Below are 17,197 nucleotides of genomic sequence, written 5' to 3'. Positions count from 1 at the left end.
GGTGCCGTTTGCTCACCAATGAGAGTGTCCTTTCCAATTTGCAAGTTGGTGGAATATTCTGTTGGCTAATACAGTCACATGGATGACACCATCCACACTGGATCTGCAGGGTCAGTACATTCATAGCAATGTTGCCTGTGAGCAACATATTATCACTGAACCTTTGTATGCAGGCTTTATTATCAGTATGTTAGACATAATGATGATATATGACATCAAAATTGTACTTACACACAGTATAGTAACAACTAGTTTGTAATTCATATGGTAAAAGTTACTTCAATGAATGTCCAAAAGTAATTAGAAAATCATAGTTCATTTTAATGATGCAAAATATTACACTGTGAATATGAAGTAGGCTGCATTAAAACGCGCAATTTATTTTGTGAATGATTGTGCTCAGTTGCAGTACCTCATTTGTTCTCTGGTAGGAGCTGATGTAGCATATTAGACGTACATTTTCAGAAGAAGAAGTAGAAGACGAAGAAGGAAAGTAGTCAAGCTAACGAAAGGAAGCAGATTTGAATTTCAAAATAAATTTAAAACTCAAGTTGCATGTTCAACATTCATTAACACAAAATAAAAAATATCATCTTGTGTGGTGTAGAGCTTTATTCTCATTATTTTCATGTCAATTCTTTACCCCTTAGTATGTGCTTCATCATATCTTCGTCATTGCCTAATGGATTTATATCAGAGCTCAGAAATGTTGCTAAAATCTTATATATCCGACCCAACAAGACCGTTTGGATCCAAGAAGACAAGGGTTGATGTGGTTAGTACGGCAAGCATTTGAAATGAGGATATGATGGTGGCCTAGATAGAGGCATTCATTGTACATTTCACCCAATTACAGCAATTAAATTAGTTGTTTCTCCGATTTTCTTCAAGCTGCGTTATCTCACAGTCGGACACGCGTCACTGGTTTTTGAGTCTTATGATAGTTTTATTTTGAAAACAACCACCGGAAGTGTCGCTGTTGATTGTTTGTTACAAACACTGGTCTGAAGAAGGAAGCTGCAAAACTTGACAGGTTATTGCTAAGGTAATACGAATTAACACTGTAAAGTATATTTACAGGATTGATGTGAAAGACAAAAAAGCCTCACTGAGCTGCTATGTGCAGTAATGACCTGTTTTTTTTCCTGTCAGCGTTATTACACTTGACTGTCACGAGAAGTCAATTCATCGGTTAGCTAGCTAAAAGAAGCTAGCTAACACAAGTGTTTTGAGACGACTAAATAGCACAACGTAAGCTTTTTGTCTTCATATAAGATTAGCGAAATGCAAGCTAATGATACGAGGGCTCCTCTTTTGTGGCATACCTCGTGCTCGTCACATTTGGCCACTGTAATAATCTTGTCAGCTGTCTCTGCTTGGTGTTAATGTTAGCAAAGACAGCATCAGGTGTCGCTTTGCTTTCGGCAAAGGTAACGTTGCGTTTAATTAGAGACACCGTTTTTGGGAGTTCTGGAGTTAAGATCCAGTTTTCCATCCTGTGTGCATCAGATACTCCTGATAGCACCTTTCCTTTTAAATGTCAGCAGCTGTTTTGCAGTACACGTCACTCTGAACACCAACGCAGCTAATGTTTGATAGTGTTAATGAACAGTCCTAGCTCTAAAACATGTTCCCTCACACCAACACACTGAAGGTGAGTGGTATTTCATTTGAAGTGCTCACAGCATTGAAAAAATCAGCAGCTCTTTTCAGAAACAATGTCTCGCCTCCTCTGGATCATTTGTGTTGTGAACAGTGTTCAGTGGAACTACTTTTTGCTGAAGAAATGTAGGAGGGGATGAATATTGAAGATTCACAAAAGTTATTGTATGTTGATTCATGAAATAGAAAGTGTGGATGTGATCAGCTTTAGTAAAAGCTGTTTTTCTCTCTCATGAAGCCACATGTGAAGATGAGCGTCCCAGATTACATGCAATGTGCCGAGGACCACCAGACAGTGCTAGTGGTGGTCCAGCCGGTTGGCATTGTGCCTGAGGACCAGTTCTTCAAGATCTACAAACGCATCGCCAGCGTGAGCCAGGTGAGCATCAGGGACTCGCAGCGTCTTCTCTACATCCGCTACCGGCACCACTACCTGCCTGAAAACAACGAATGGGGAGACTTCCAGACGCACCGCAAGGTGGTGGGCCTCATCGCCATCACCACCTGCAGCACAGCCAAGGACTGGCCCCAGACCGCCGAGCGCTTCCACGGCCAGAAGGAGGTGTACAGCTCCACGCTGTACGATTCGCGCTTGCTGGTGTTCGGGCTGCAGGGAGAGATCGTAGAGCAGCAGCGGACAGACATGGCCTTCTACCCCAGCTTTGAAGACTGCGGTGATGTAGAGAAGAGGGTGGAGGACTTTGTGGAGTCGATATTTATTGTTCTGGAGTCCAAGCGTCTTGACCGGGCCACGGACAAGTCAGGTGACAAGATACCGCTGCTCTGCGTGCCCTTTGAGAAGAAGGACTTTGTGGGTTTGGACACGGACAGCAGGTGAGTTGTTATGTTAGCTGCACCATAATCCATAATCTGCATTATTTGCAAGTTGTTTGTGTGTGTTCGTTTCTGTGTCAGGTTGCTCGTTACATGTCTGCCTTGCCTGCTCAAAAATTCTCCTCTCAAAAATCTGTCTTTTGATTTTTGCTGCGTTCATTTTCGTTCGTTTACCTTGGTTTATTTGTCTTTCTTCTTTTCTTCTTTCATACTGTCCTGTGAGTTTATTGTTGGGTGTGAAAAGGTGAGATGTTAGACTCATAAGTTTAGTTTGCCCATACCCATCCCATCAGCTTTAGCTCTGCCCTCAAAGATACACCCAGACCTCTGTGCTGTTGTGCATTTTGCTCATGACCCCATGAGCCAAACTCATCGCTCCTCTGCAAATTTCAGTTTTACGACTTTTTTGGAATCAGGGTTGTATGTAAACTGATTTGACGATATGAATAAAACTGTCAGCAGATAGTCTCATCCACAGCAGTAACATCAGCTACTGAAATGAAAAGAAGGCCTACATTTCACATGAATGAGTCCAGGCTCATCACAAGCCACCACATCATGAGCGATGCTCTTTCAGCAGTGTAGACGAGGCATGATTTGCAGTGCTGCATTATGATTCACTGCACTAGTTGAACTCAAATGTTTGCATTTTTATATTCTATATATTTATTACATATATAACAGTAAAGAAAACCACTAAGGTGCATTAAGTTTACCACACTGTGTTCACAGTGGCTCAGTGACAACTCATTACGATCTTGGTTACTAATTTATATCAAGCTTCCGTTTATTATCTTGTCTGTTGATTCAGAGGGTAGTTAAAGGACCATACCCATGTTTTTTTGTGCCTTTGCTTGTTTTCAGCAAATATGTATTCTTAATTACTGACAGTCTCGCTCCCCTCCTGGCAGCCACTGGTTTCAGTGTCTGTCTATCCCGTCTGTCTGTCTGTTTATCCTCCATTCATCTTGTTTTAAGTCAGTCTGCTTCTTTATTACAGCTGCTGCACAGCACAGATACAGCATGTTTGTACTCATAGACTGGGCCTTTAAGAGCTGTTGGGAAGCCGCAACATTTGAAATTCAGCCGAACACCAGACAACAACATTTTTAAAGCAAGAAGCTTCCATGTTTGCCTTACTTATACTTTCTTTATTAATTCCCCTTCATGTCAGATTTTCAAACATTTTTTTAAATGTGATATTTTTCAGCAGTCAACTTGTTAAACTTGATGTTTGGACTGCAGACCAGCAATGGAAAGCCCTGTACAGAAGATCCTAAACACAGTCTTTGCTTTCACCTGCATTGTCGTTAAAAAACAATAAAGTCTTGAAAATAAAATAAAAAGAACTACTGTATATCATGCCCAGCTATACAGTTAAATATTGCAAGCATGGGCTGATTTGCACATGTATGGCATTTGATAAGGCAAATAAATGACATTCATTGAAACAATATATATTCAAATGTAAGATTTACATGTATTACATAGTGCATAATTTATAATGGAAATAAAGGATAAAATGGAATGCGTAAATGGTTTTTCTTGGTGCTATGACAGAGGAAGGTACAAACTTTATAGCACTTTGTTTATGAGTCCATAATTTCCTCGCAAGTTTCATAGAAAGAACATTGTAATTTCTTACTAATTATGGGAAAAAGAGGTATTTCCTCAAAAAGACGAGCTACAAATAAAACTAACTAAATGGTGATTTATATCATTTGTAATGCAAACTTAATTCATGTGTATATATATTGTAGTGTATGCTTGCTGGTGGACACATTTGACATTTTTGTGTTTTTCCGCTGAGCTGCTGTGCAGTGATGAAAAGACCCTGCAGATTACAGTTGGCAGTTAATTGGAGTTAATTAATTGGAAGCTGAATGCTATTTCCATTAATAAGGACCAATTTACATCGTTCTCTCTAGGAAACGTCTTAGAAATGAATAGGCAATTATTGGGAAAGTGTGCAATTTTCCTCAGTTAAGACTTCACAGTTTGATGATGATCACGAAGTGATGGATTACTTTCACTGAAAACAGTGGCTACCTCTACCATTCAGAGAAACCACTCACCTGCCTCAGAAACTGGACCTTATTGAAACGAGCAGTAGCACTGGTATGGTCCTTTAAAGGAGGAGCTGATAGTTTGGACCCACTGAACACAGTTTGGCACAGGAGAACATTTGGATTGGGAAGGTGCACTCTGGGATTTTGTCTGTTTGGCTGGACGAGCCGGAGCGACACAGTGGCCACATGGATCTCATATCTTTGTTCATGAGAGCAGACAGTACCTTCCAGCTTGGCATAGCACGGCAGCTACTCATAAAAACATGAGTTTGATAATGGCATCCATGTCCAAACATCCACTTTAAGCGCTGTGGGTAATCTTTCATGACTCCCTCAAGAGCTTCCCTTTATTTTAGTTTCACTCAGCCAGAACATTTCCAGTTTTGTTCTGAAGCAGCCTACTTAGTGTTAGCATGAATTTTTAATCTTCCAGATATATCCCCATAGATCTCTGCCATTATAGTCAAGAAAACTTACAGTTCACCTCGAGTCCTTGATCCTGCTGATCCCCATCATTGCCTTCACATGACCTGCCCAGTCTTCATAAGTTTCCTCTAAACATTCACACCTCCCCTGTATCCCGGTGAAGCTGCTCCTTCCTCAGGCCCTGTGTTACTGTGGTACTGTAGGTCAGCTCTCCTTTTGTTTTGATTTGTTGCTCTCCTTTGCTTGTGCTTTCCAACCCCACTACACCCCCACTGTAGCTGACTGATAAGATGCCTCTGCTGGCTCCCTGCTGACATAAGAGCAGAAAGTCAGAGCTATTTTTTTTTAAAGAAAAAGTCCGGATCTCAAACTGAAATCAGTTTAAAAGCCAAAAAACATATATTTTATTCAGGAATTCAAGCCATTTCATTCATCCTGCTGTTTTCTGAAAAAAGTTGTCCTCCCCTTTCCTGCTGCTTTCTCTCAGGCATTATAAGAAGCGTTGCCAGGGACGAATGAGGAAGCATGTGGGGGACTTGTGCCTCCAGGCGGGCATGCTGCAGGACGCCCTGGTCCACTACCACATGGCTGTAGAGCTGCTCAGGGGGGTTAATGACTTCCTCTGGCTGGGTGGTAAGTCTGGAGCATAATGGCTTATTGCTATAAGCTGGATTTACATAGCTAGAATTTGTTTGTTTCCCAACGACAGTGTTAGCTTATTAAATGTATCAGCTAGTATAATAATACACTTCATTTATATAGCAGTTTTGTAACAATGTTACAAAGTGCTTTACATACAAAAGTAAAACCACATAAGATAGATAGAATGATGAAAGGGTTAAGGACATATTCAAAAGCTTTCACAAAAAGAAATGTTTTAAGAGATTTAAAAGAAGCCAGACATGTAGTGTGTCTGAGTGTCAGCATTAGTCAGTGTGACCTGGGAGTAACCAGCAGGGCTCCGTCCATGGATCTTAATGGTTGAGAGGACACATACCAGGTCAGGAAATTAGAAATAGAGGTGGTGACAAAGATGTTTACTGAGCGGGAGATTTTACAGTTAATCAACAAACTGTGTAATCGAGACACTGTTTCTATGCTCTATGTTTTGATGCTGCAATTTCTTGTTATTTATCGGTCGACATACACACTGCGGTATATCTGTGTGTAAGCTATCACAGACCAATAATGTTACTCAGGCTCTTCCATCAGCTACTGATCCTAGCCCGTTGACTTTCCTTGTTTACAGGCTGCAGTTTCTATCTTACATTGCGTTTTTCGTTCTGTGCCGTGTGGTGAGTGCAACAGTGCAAAATACTTCATTTTGTTAAGCCACGTTTCCACCAAGCAGCCCACTTCAGTTCCTTACACATTAGAATGGCTGTTTTCACATTTCCTTTGGCTGAAGTGGTGGATGGTACCTAAAGAACCAATTCAGTGTTGCATTTTTTCATTACCCTTCTGCTGTTGATACTAAGACCAAAGGAAAGGAAATAATGCTGTCCCACAGTTCTTTGTGGCTGCAGCACTTAAAAAATGAGTAAAAATAAGGATAAAAACAAACAGTGGCAATCTGCAATTTGAGATTTAATAGGCAAGAACTCAGGAAGTAAACAAGCGTACATTAACAGATCCTCCCAATCCCCCGACAGGCATAGACTCACCACCAGTCTTGATTAACTAAAATAAGCCTGTTTTAGCCGACCCCAGCACGTCCTCCCGCATGTTTAACCTCACTGTGGGCACTGTCAGGCTGAAGCTGCTGTAGTGCAACATGTATGTCAGCCCTGGAACGAGCAAAACAAATATAGGATTTATGTTCAAGGGTACAATACTGAAAGAGTGGAAACACATCATAAGTTCACAAAAAGTTGATGCAGTGGAAACATCAGGGTTGTAGAAATTTAGTGATCCTTCAGAGGCTCCTGCAAGAGGAAAGTCTGGTAAAGAAACATGAAAACTGAGTAAAGATGGAGCGTTTGTCCAATTTTGTTCCGCAGCTGCGCTGGAGGGTTTGTGTTCGGCCTCGGTCATATTCCACTACCCTGGAGGCACAGCAGGGAAGACTGGAGGACGCAAGCCAAGCATCTCCCAGCCAGCAGATGCAGGGAAACGCCACAGACCAGGTGAGCGCCACACTCTGACAGAAACAGTGGTCTGGATGGGATGATAGCTGAAGGCTTTCTGTGAGCGGGAGCGTCACTGCTGACTGGCACCTCAAACATGGCTACGCTGTGCTCAGCTGAGCTGCTTCTTTCTACACAGAGTACAAGATGTTGCAGAAGCTATTCTTATTTACCCTGACGCCTGCTAATTTAATTAAAACTTAACATCGTTTACTCTGTCTGCTCTGTTATTAACATGCTATTAACATGGTGTGATGTTGTGTGTGCAGCTGCGCTTAATCAGCAGAGGATCATCCTGCTCTAGTTTGAATAGAAAGTGCTCAAGTGCTGCTTTTATGATGCCTGAAAGACATCCGAGGACTGAGTAATCGAGGGTTACAACCAGTCGTTATTTTGATAATTGATTAATTGACAGGTTATTATTGTTTGTTCATCTTATACATATAGAATCAGATGTTCACTGTTTTTAAATTCAGTTGTGTTTCTGCAGTGGCGACAAAATGTACATACAGTGTTTGAATGACACAGAAGCTGTCTGTGCTGTCCAGGAAAAATATTAAGCCAAGCTTCCTTTAAGAAATAGAACATATGAACAATTCCTTATGTGACTAAAACACGTCACTCTGGAAACAGATAAAAGGCAGCATATGTTGACTGTCCTCTTGTCAATTCCGCATCAATATAATTCATAAACTGTATTTCTTTACAAACCTTTAGTGTTAGAAGACTGTGGGAATGAGAGGCGAACCGTTTCAGAAATTCTTTTTCGATATTTGCTCACAATTTTGTCTTGTTCCATTTCCATTTCACACCTTGTGTGCTCCTCATGGCATCGCGCTGAAAAAGGAACAGCATGTCACCAGCAGAAGCAAGTGGCAAGTCAGATCTCACAGCAAGTTAGCCGTTAATTTTTACGGAGTGGGAGAAATCTTGCACTGCTGTCTGCTACTGATGTCCTGTGGGATGACGAAGACACAGTGAAACATGAGTTTGTTCATATGCTGCGTCACATGTAGTTTTCAAATGCAGAAACCTGCAACTTTCTTTGAAGGGGACAGCGGCCAGATGCAGACAGGTCATGCCAAACTGGCTGTGTGGTAGAAGGGGGACTGGTTTAACTCCTGCTGTGCATCTAATATATCCATAAGCAGTACTGTTACTATTAAATGTACTGTGTGTAATGGAAGAGAAGCTCTTGTGGAGTTGAATGTAGATGCAGAAATACAAATAAATACACATAACTGGAAGTGCAAACACAGGCAGCAATGAGCTCAAGTGGCAGCAGAAGTGGTATTGCAATAATATTCTAATAATGGAAAGCAAGCAAATATTTCTATATCAGACACTTTAACCACATATATTATCTTGTATTTTTACTTGATAAATGACTAAAGTCACTATAACACATTGTGTGTACCCTTGAGTTTCCGCCTACAGTGATCATGTTCACTTGCAAGCCCTCTTCTTCTTTGCCTTCGTTGGCCCAGTGCTGCGGATCTAGGAGTGTTACTGCCACCCGTTCATCTGCAGAATAGTGTGAAGCCATTGGCTCGACTGTCTGTTGCATCACCTGTGTGTGCATGTGTGCTCTTGTGCATGAGGTAAATAAAAGGTGGGCCTTCTCATAAAGAAACTGCTCCACAGCACCAGTAGAGGTCTGAAACTTCACAGGATACCTTTAACTTTCTTCTTGATGGACTTAATTGCATGCTAAAACTCATCAGGGCTCTTTAGCGCAGTTGAGAGGAGAGCAGCAGCAGGCATGAAGCAGACTGTTGGGACTAACACTGCTAACATTGCGCCTTGCGTCATGGAGTGAATCTGCATTCTTTCTCTCTGTCTGTAGGGGCTCAGGAGGTTCTCATTGATCCAGGTATGGTATGTCTAACCAACATAACTCTTGTAGTCGCAGTCTGCCTGTTTGCTTCTGGTCACGCTCGCCCTGTGTTTGATGTCATTTTTCGTCTTACATTATCAGCACCCTGATTCCTATGGTTTACTTCATCATTTGAAAGTTGATTGATGTTCTCTCCCTCTGTGGCAGGTAGTGTTCTCCTGTGTTGATTTGCCATCACCTTTGTTTTTTTTTTTTTTTTTCTAATATACCTGCTCTTTCTCACAGCCAGATTTTGGCGATCAGTGTCACATGACTACACGTTTGAAGACCAACACTTAAAATCTCCTCTGTTAGTTGCTTCTCCTCCTTATTTATTGAGGCCCTGTTATCCTAACAACTCACATGCTGCTCTGGTCAATCACACAAAAATCACTTCATATTTGAGTAATATGCTCCTGCATATCTCTGTTGAAGCACCAGCAGGTGGCAGTCCATTGCCATTGGTGCATACTTTGATTTCCTGTATGTTGAATGCTCACTGTGGTTTAACCTCTGACTTTCATAGATTAAGAAAAAAAAAAGAGTCACATAATGAATTTATATCATTTCAGAAATTCTTCTTTATTCAGCTCGGTGTGATTGTCGCCTTCAGCGTTTTCTCTTTGTCACGTTGCATGTGCAAATTGGCCTAAGAAGTAGTGCAATGCAGCATGTCATTATTCACAGGTTTGTCATCGTGACAGCACCACAGTGTTGCTATGGACACAGCCCCGTTGCTAGGCGATGCGCTCTCAATTGGTATTTGTATTCTAATCAGATTTGGTCGAGAGATGCACCTTGCAATTGCTTTTGAAACATTTCAGGTGTGAGTTTAACCGCCCGGGCCGTTAGCCATCAGCATCATTTTGATCACGTCTTGGAGACTCCGAGGCCTCGGGATATTCATGGTAGCACTTCGTCCTGGCGTAAGAGAGAGCAGGACATTTAGGATTTACATTTAGTTTTAAAGGGGATGATGAGGAGGCATCAGAGTGAGGAATAAACACATTTCACATAAATTCATTCAGCATTACCTGTTCTTATCTGCTCAGATATGTTAACCACCCTGCTCTGTGAACAGCGTTTTGAACACTGTATATCTGTGTCTTATTTGTTTCTACGTATTCTGTATAAATGTGCATGTTGCGGTTGTAGCCAGGACGGTGTCTTTAAAGAATAAGTGGTAGATTTAAGTTTCCCTCCTTCCTGCTTTCACTCCTGTCATTTCCTTTCCTTTTGTGGTGGAGCAGACTGATGGACGCTCATGCTGGAGGCTTTCCTCTACTAATCATACACCTTCATCTTTTGAGTGTAGGTGCCCTCACAGCCAACGGCATTAGCGCAGACACCAGCGCTGAGATTGGACGAGCAAAGAACTGCCTCAGTCCCGAGGACATTATCGAGAAATACAAAGAGGCCATCTCCTACTATGGAAAGGTACTGGCCACAGAGCTACTGAACTCTTTAATCAAGAACTCAACCAATGTCACTGGAGGATTGTGGGTACTAATTTGGACTCAGCTGTAAATTGGCAATCTAAAAATAATGCACTGTGCATAATATCAGCTATACCGTCACGACTGCAGCTACAGCAGACCGTGAAGCTCATCAACCACAGTGTCGATTTTAGCGAAAACTCTAATGAACTGAAATGAATGAGTCACTTTCAATTGGTTAATCCATCCATTTTATTTTAACATTTTGGTCCAGATCCCATTAATTGAATTCATAATATCAGGATTTATCATTTACTTATATGATTTATTTATATTCTGGAGAGAGAATTGATAAAAAATGTAATATAATGGTCAATAAATGCAGGCCTTATCCTGCAGTCCCTTCTGATTTTCCATCATTATCTCACACTTTGGTCTGAGTAGAAAGTTAGTCTTTTTTTGTAAAGACTGAAGTTAATTTTCATGACCTGTTTTTAAATATATAAATATTCAGAAGGAACAAATGGTCTCAGGCAGGGTAGAAGTCAGTCTGTAATGTAGATGGGTGCCTCGTAGCATTTTTCTCTTTTAGGTGAGATAAAAAGATGGCATAAAGACGCCTAACAAGCAAACTTGACTCGGATTCTGAAGTTGATGGGTAGCCAGTGTCAGGAAACCAAGATCAGTGTCAGTGATCAGTGTTTAGAGTCATGCTGCTTTAATAAAGCACCGAGAGGCAGAAATGTAGCTACGTGTCTCTATAGTAATACTTATCCGCCTCACCAGGGGGCAGTATTTGATTTGGCTTGATGGAATTTGAAGGCAGTGACGACATTGTGTTTGAGTAGTATCAGTACAGTAAATGCTGACAGCAGCTGTTTCTTTGCAAGTGAAACACGGGGACAAACCAATACCTGGAAAAAGCGCCATGTTATGTTTAACGCTTATGTTAACCATTGAAAAAGCAGCATTGGACAGACAAAAGAATATGCTGTATGCATTTGTTCAGGACATAATATATTTCTGCTCTTCTTCAACCACTGTACTTGTACAAAGTCGCAAAGAATAGTATTAAAGTATCCCTAATGCTTAGGGAAAGCTGAATAGTCTCATTATGCCACCAAACTATTCAGAGGCAACCCTGTGCTTTATCTTCATTATTATAATTGCCTTTCTGCGCTGACCTCCCTCAGCCCTTTTACCTGTAACTAGTTCATTCAGAATTAAATTACATCTCAACACATAGCCATTCAGATATTAATTGAATTTTAATAAGGAGACAATGAGGGTGGAAGTGGAGGGAATTTGAGGGACGGTGAGATAAAAAACGCACACACTTGCGCGCAGCGTGCAGCCTCAGCAGCAGAAGCTTGTGTTTGAGGTGGAAGCCCAAGCGCAGCAATGTGTGGAAACTCCCGAGAAACGAGCAACAGGGGAGCACAGTTATCACTCCCGCCTGTCAGCCCACGTCTACAGTGACTGATGAGGGTGGTTGTATGTTAATGAAAAAACATTCCCTCTGATTATGAGGTGGGTAGCAGAAGTCAAGGCGATCCTCGTCGGCTATTCATTTTTCATTAACGCAGAGCGTCCCCCGCTCCTCCTCTTATCTCTCGTAGTATAAGAACGCAGGAGTGATCGAGCTGGAGGCCTGCGTGAAGGCGGTCAGGGTGCTGGCCATTCAGAAGAGGGCCAGGGAGGCGTCGGAGTTCCTGCAGAACGCTGTTTACATCAACCTGGGACAGGTAGGCCATCCAACTGTAAATTCAGTGCTCCTCTCGCTACACAGAATGATTAATATGACCACTAGCAGTATGTGACGTTTGGCCTAACACGTGTTCTTATTTGTGTCTGTGTGTATATATTGCTTTGATTTCCACTTTAATTCATTTTAATTCATTGTTGTATTTAATATTCCATGCCTCTCGGGGGCATTGAAGTCTTACTCGACACACTTACACTCAATATGCGGACAAATAGTTTGGTTGGTTAAAGAATCTTTCCAGACACGTTTGAAGATATATGAAAAGTCTCTGCTTTAAGTTAAAGAATTCCTAATAAGACATCCACTCCTTTTCCCTCACTGAAAAATCCAGTCTGGTCTATGGATTTGCAAATATTCACGTCAGAAGATCAACTTTTAGACTTCAGATGTGTCTGTGATGCCGTGTCTCAGTGTATGTGCAGCGGAGGTTTCAAGCTTCAACATCACATCACACACATGTTGAACATGGAGGGCTGCTTCAATGTTTCCTCCATGACTGCAGCTCTCAGAGGAGGAGAAGATCCAGCGCTACAGTATCCTGTCCGAGCTGTACGAGCTGATCGGCTTCCATCGCAAGTCTGCGTTCTTCAAGCGCGTGGCAGCCATGCAGTGCGTGGCTCCCACCATCCCAGAGCCCGGCTGGAGGGCCTGCTACAAGCTGCTGCTGGAGACGCTGCCTGGGTACAGCCTGTCGCTGGATCCCAAGGACTTCAGCAAAGGTAAACCAGGACCCGTGGAGTAGATGTCTCAGATGATCTGAAAATGTCAAGATGAGTTTGTTCAGTATCAACATCGAGATGTTTCAGTGTTGCAACTAGCAATTACTGTCATTATCGGTTCTTAAAAAATATGACAATATGACAACGGTCTTGAACAACGAATCAATTATCAGAATCTAGTGTGTTTAAGGGTCTTCTTCAGGAAGCTGAGGTTTAACATCTCACGGCTCTGCTTCCCGATGACCATTGATCTCAGAGGTTAAGAGCATTTTCTTCAAGCGTTTCTATGAACACTCACTTAAATTTTACATGTTTCCCAAACCAGCACTTAGAGCTTTTTAACGTTGGTGTTTGTCCGCGGTTACAGTGCTTTTGGGAAACGCCTCTAAAGCTTAAGATCACTGGTGAGAGAGATTTTACGGTCGTCTTCACCTTAAGACGCTTTGGGGAACCGAGGACCTGAACTGTTGAAAGAAGAGAAACTGCAGCACGTCAGCCACATTGCAGCCTTTACGTAACACCAGCAAAACGCGTTATTAGAGTCAAAACTGGACGCGAGCAGAAAACACACAACATAATGTGTGTTTGCTACCAACAGATATGTCGTTGTCATTGTGTAATTCACACAGTGGAGGGTACAACAGCATAAAATCAAGCGGCAATGATGCAGAAAGTTTGTACACTGTATATTAGTTGTGTGAGCAAATATGAACCCGTGCATAGATTTTTTCATTAAGGCCAAAAAGCTTCTGTTGTGCTTGCACTGTGAAGCCAATATGCTTTCACTAAATCCATACTGTTGGCACATTTCGGATCAGCGCCCCAAACTTCTGAGAAAACTATGGAATCATTGTCTTGTATGTAATACAAATCAGCACTTTAATCAGATGTTTGCTCTGAACATGAAGAGAGGTTCCTTTGTCGGGCCCTTTTGAGCACAGTCGTAACAGAGGCAACGAAGAAGTCGAACAGAATCATGTCATAGCTGGATCTATTTATTTCTTTATAAGCGTCACAAGTTAAGTAGTGCTGTCTTTACATCAGTGAAAAAAAGGAGTAAATCCCACAGAGTTAACCTTTTTCAAATATTGAAAGCACTCTCCTGCCTGAGCCAGACTGCGAGTGTCGGCAGTGTAAACACATATTTAATAGATAAAGGAAATGAATAGCACCGCTTCATTCCACCTCCAGCTCTGCTGTCTTTTCAAGAGTGCTCCTTCAGGGTGTTCTACATTCAAGTCACCACTTTGCTCGAAAAGAGCCACAATTGAGACCTGACCCGGGCTTTTGTACACTCTATGGTAAGGTCCTCATGATAAACCTCTTAGTTCTACAGACTATTGACCCTTGCTCATTGCAGCCACTCAATGGCAAGCGTTGGCAACACAAAAGACAGAGTCCAGAGTGAACAGAGGCTCAGGGAAGGCCATATTTTCATTATTCCAGGAACATGGTGAGGAGATTTTTATCAGATGTGCTGTTTATCTCTGGCTTAGTTTCCTTCAAAAGCATTTCATATGGACAAGCTGCAGATCGAGGTGAAATGTTTGTACTTTGACTGTAAAGGGTTCTTTTAGGTGGTGTTTAGCATACTTTACACCAGAAGAGCTTAATTCTTAATGCGCCTTGATATCACTTGAGTAACTGTCAGTATGTACTACAAGGATGTATTTACCCTTTATCAACAAACAGTAAGCCAGTGTTAATAGCCACTTCTGTTTTCACCAGTCATGTCTCCGTCTGTCTCATACCATTTCATCTGCAAACTCAAAACTTTAAGGTGACACTTCAGAGTTTATAGTGACATTTCACATCTCTTCTAACAGTAGAATTTAAACATGGCTCATGTATTTCCACAGAGTAAATGTTCTCACATCTGATTCTACAGCAAGTACGTTGCCTCTAACGTCCATGTGCATTTTTATATCAATTGGAAATGGAACGCTGCCAAATGTTGAGATGAATCTCCAAGTTATGACTCATGGCCAACGTTGCAAAGGAAGCCCTCTTTTGGTTACTGAGTATGGGATTCCTCAGTTGCAGGATTATGGCAGACTAAAAGGTTTGATTGATCACTCTGCATTTTGTTCATTCGAGGGACATTTCAAGGCACTTTTGAAAGGTATTTCTGGACTGACTTCGAGTGTGTGAGTGTCATCTTTCAATCCAAATCTCTACAATACAGCTTTCAACAAATCCTCCTCTGCATATTGACATGTACAACACAGCAGTAATTAAATGTCCTTAAAGAGTGCTTCCTTGCTTGTCAATTGTTGAGAGCTGTCAGTAAAAGAAGAAACATTCTGTGGAATAAAGTACACAACTGGATGAGGAGAGCATCCTTCCATGGAAGGCATGAGCTTGAATAACAGACCTTAAGGTAGCGTAACATAATCTCTCCATGCTGATGTATCAGTTGTAACATCCTGCCCTGAGTATCCGCTCTGAATCCTCACCGCCCCGATGGGACAGCAGGGAATGACAGTTGTACGTCTTCTGGCAGAAGGGATCAGGTGGGAGTTTATGAAGCAATAAGCTGGAGAGGCAAGTTCAAGTGAGAAAGAAAATGGGGATCAGTGGTGCATTGTAATAAGACTGCTGTGCCCAGAGATACCCTGGAACAAACGGCTTTTTAAGTGGGTCGCAGGCCCTTTTTTTCTGCTTTCCCTGTTACCAGAAATGGGGACAGTCTGTCGTTTCCTGTCTCCTTTTGTCCTCCCACATACAACCCTGATTTTGAAAAGTTGGGATGCAAAAGCAACTAAAGACGGGGAAGATGTGGACTGCTCCAAAACCACCTGTTTGCAACATTCCACAGGTAAACAGGTTCATTGGTAGCAGGTGACAGTGTCATGATTGGAGCGAGGTTCACCACTTTGTATTTAACACAGCATCCCTACTTTTTTGGAATAGCGGCTGTAGAGGCTGTTCTCCATGTTTGTCCCGTTCTTCTCTTGTAATCGTTCACATGTTTAATATTGAGGGGAATAATGGCGATGTGTGGCGTCTCACAGCCCTGCGCAGTAGAAAATTCCCCTGGTTTCATCAGATGCAGCCCAAAGGTACGGTGCCTTTTGAGTCAGGTTTTGCATGACGGTGCGACTGCTTGGCCGGAGCACCACACTCATTATCTTGCTGGTGTGTGAAATGGATTGCCAGACACCTCCAGTTCAAGCCTGAAAATACCACAAATGAAATCATTTCTCGTGTTCGAGCGAGAGCGACATTCTCAGAAAATCCAAAGTGTCCTTTGGATTACTGTTCCCCAGATAAGCGCTGGTTTTGGCAGACAGGTGGAAGTCAGATATTTTTAGACTGCTTAGTGGGTGCAGTTTCATGACAGAAAAAATAGCTCATGAAGGAATTGCATTTACAGTTTGTTCAGATGGCAGAAGAATTCAGGATGAATAATAACTATGGCAGAAAAATGCTGATAACTGAAAGCATCACAGGCATGATTTGACGTTATTGAAAGTGGTTTTTAAGACGAGGAAAGGAAGGAGTGTTTACCAAATATCCACCCTCCCTCTGGCCTGCGCAGCCTCCCCAGCATATCTTTCCTCTACTTTTCTATCCCACTTAGTGAGTCAACAGTCGACAGCTGGGAGTGGAGCAGGGATCTCGTAGGGGGCTGAGGGTCTTATGTAACAGTTGGTGTCAGGCTGGAATGCTATTAAGATGTCCTCAGGAGCTCTGCAGAGAAAACAACTCTGCCTAAGTTAGCGCCACGCTGGAGCAAATGAGAGTCCGCAATGGGGATACTTTGCAGAGCTGGAGCCAATGAAGAGACTTGAGTTGGATCTCTTTGTGTGGCCTTTTGTGTGTGAAGCATGCTAAATACAGACTTCTGAAGATTTGTCACACACTTGTTGCACTGCAACAAGTCACCTAATGTTTGTCACTGAATACTTTTAAGAGTAATTATTAGTTATTATTGTGTATGTGTGCCTGGAGATATGGCTAAAATTATTAGCACAACATCGCTAAGAATATTTTTTTTATTATAGTACATGTTACTATGTGCAAATCGATATCCGGTGAACTGATCTGTGGTCTGTTATTATTTGTACCGTCAGACATTTCTTGTGTGTAAAACATGAAGTTAAAATCATTTACTGAAACAGGATTGACATGATAAAGAAATACGATCATGTTGCACCAATATGATTTCGCTAAAAGTTGACAAATGATTAGAAGCCAGTCTAGGTCATGTTGACGTGTTTGTTTTGGAAATTTAGATTGGTAAGGCAGAGCTTTTTTGATAAGAAAGCCAGTTCCAACTAC

The 17,197-nt window shown here is 41.9% G+C and overlaps 1 protein-coding gene across 3 annotated transcripts in view; it reads left to right on the top strand.

Moving 5' to 3' along the window:
- The first annotated feature begins 969 nt into the window (after positions 1–969).
- Positions 970–17,197, top strand: part of trappc9 (trafficking protein particle complex subunit 9) — a 193,607-nt gene continuing 177,379 nt past the window's right edge. The window contains exons 1-8 of one of the 3 annotated variants that reach the window (XM_070985160.1): positions 970–1,045; positions 1,901–2,496; positions 5,479–5,624; positions 6,992–7,117; positions 8,964–8,990; positions 10,309–10,430; positions 12,049–12,174; positions 12,697–12,913. In XM_070985160.1, coding sequence (XP_070841261.1) covers positions 1,913–2,496; positions 5,479–5,624; positions 6,992–7,117; positions 8,964–8,990; positions 10,309–10,430; positions 12,049–12,174; positions 12,697–12,913 — 1,348 coding nt within the window. In that variant the 5' untranslated portion in view covers positions 970–1,045; positions 1,901–1,912. Of the gene's footprint in view, positions 1,046–1,900; positions 2,497–2,631; positions 2,741–5,478; positions 5,625–6,991; positions 7,118–8,963; positions 8,991–10,308; positions 10,431–12,048; positions 12,175–12,696; positions 12,914–17,197 lie in introns of those variants that run through there. The other 2 variants (XM_070985161.1, XM_070985162.1) reach the window with 2 other exon arrangements.

The sequence above is a fragment of the Chaetodon trifascialis genome, chromosome 17 (genome assembly GCF_039877785.1).
Source record: "Chaetodon trifascialis isolate fChaTrf1 chromosome 17, fChaTrf1.hap1, whole genome shotgun sequence".
NCBI lineage: Eukaryota > Metazoa > Chordata > Actinopteri > Chaetodontiformes > Chaetodontidae > Chaetodon > Chaetodon trifascialis.
The sequence above is the reverse complement of the archived record's forward strand: the minus strand, read 5'-3'. Positions and strand labels throughout refer to the sequence as shown.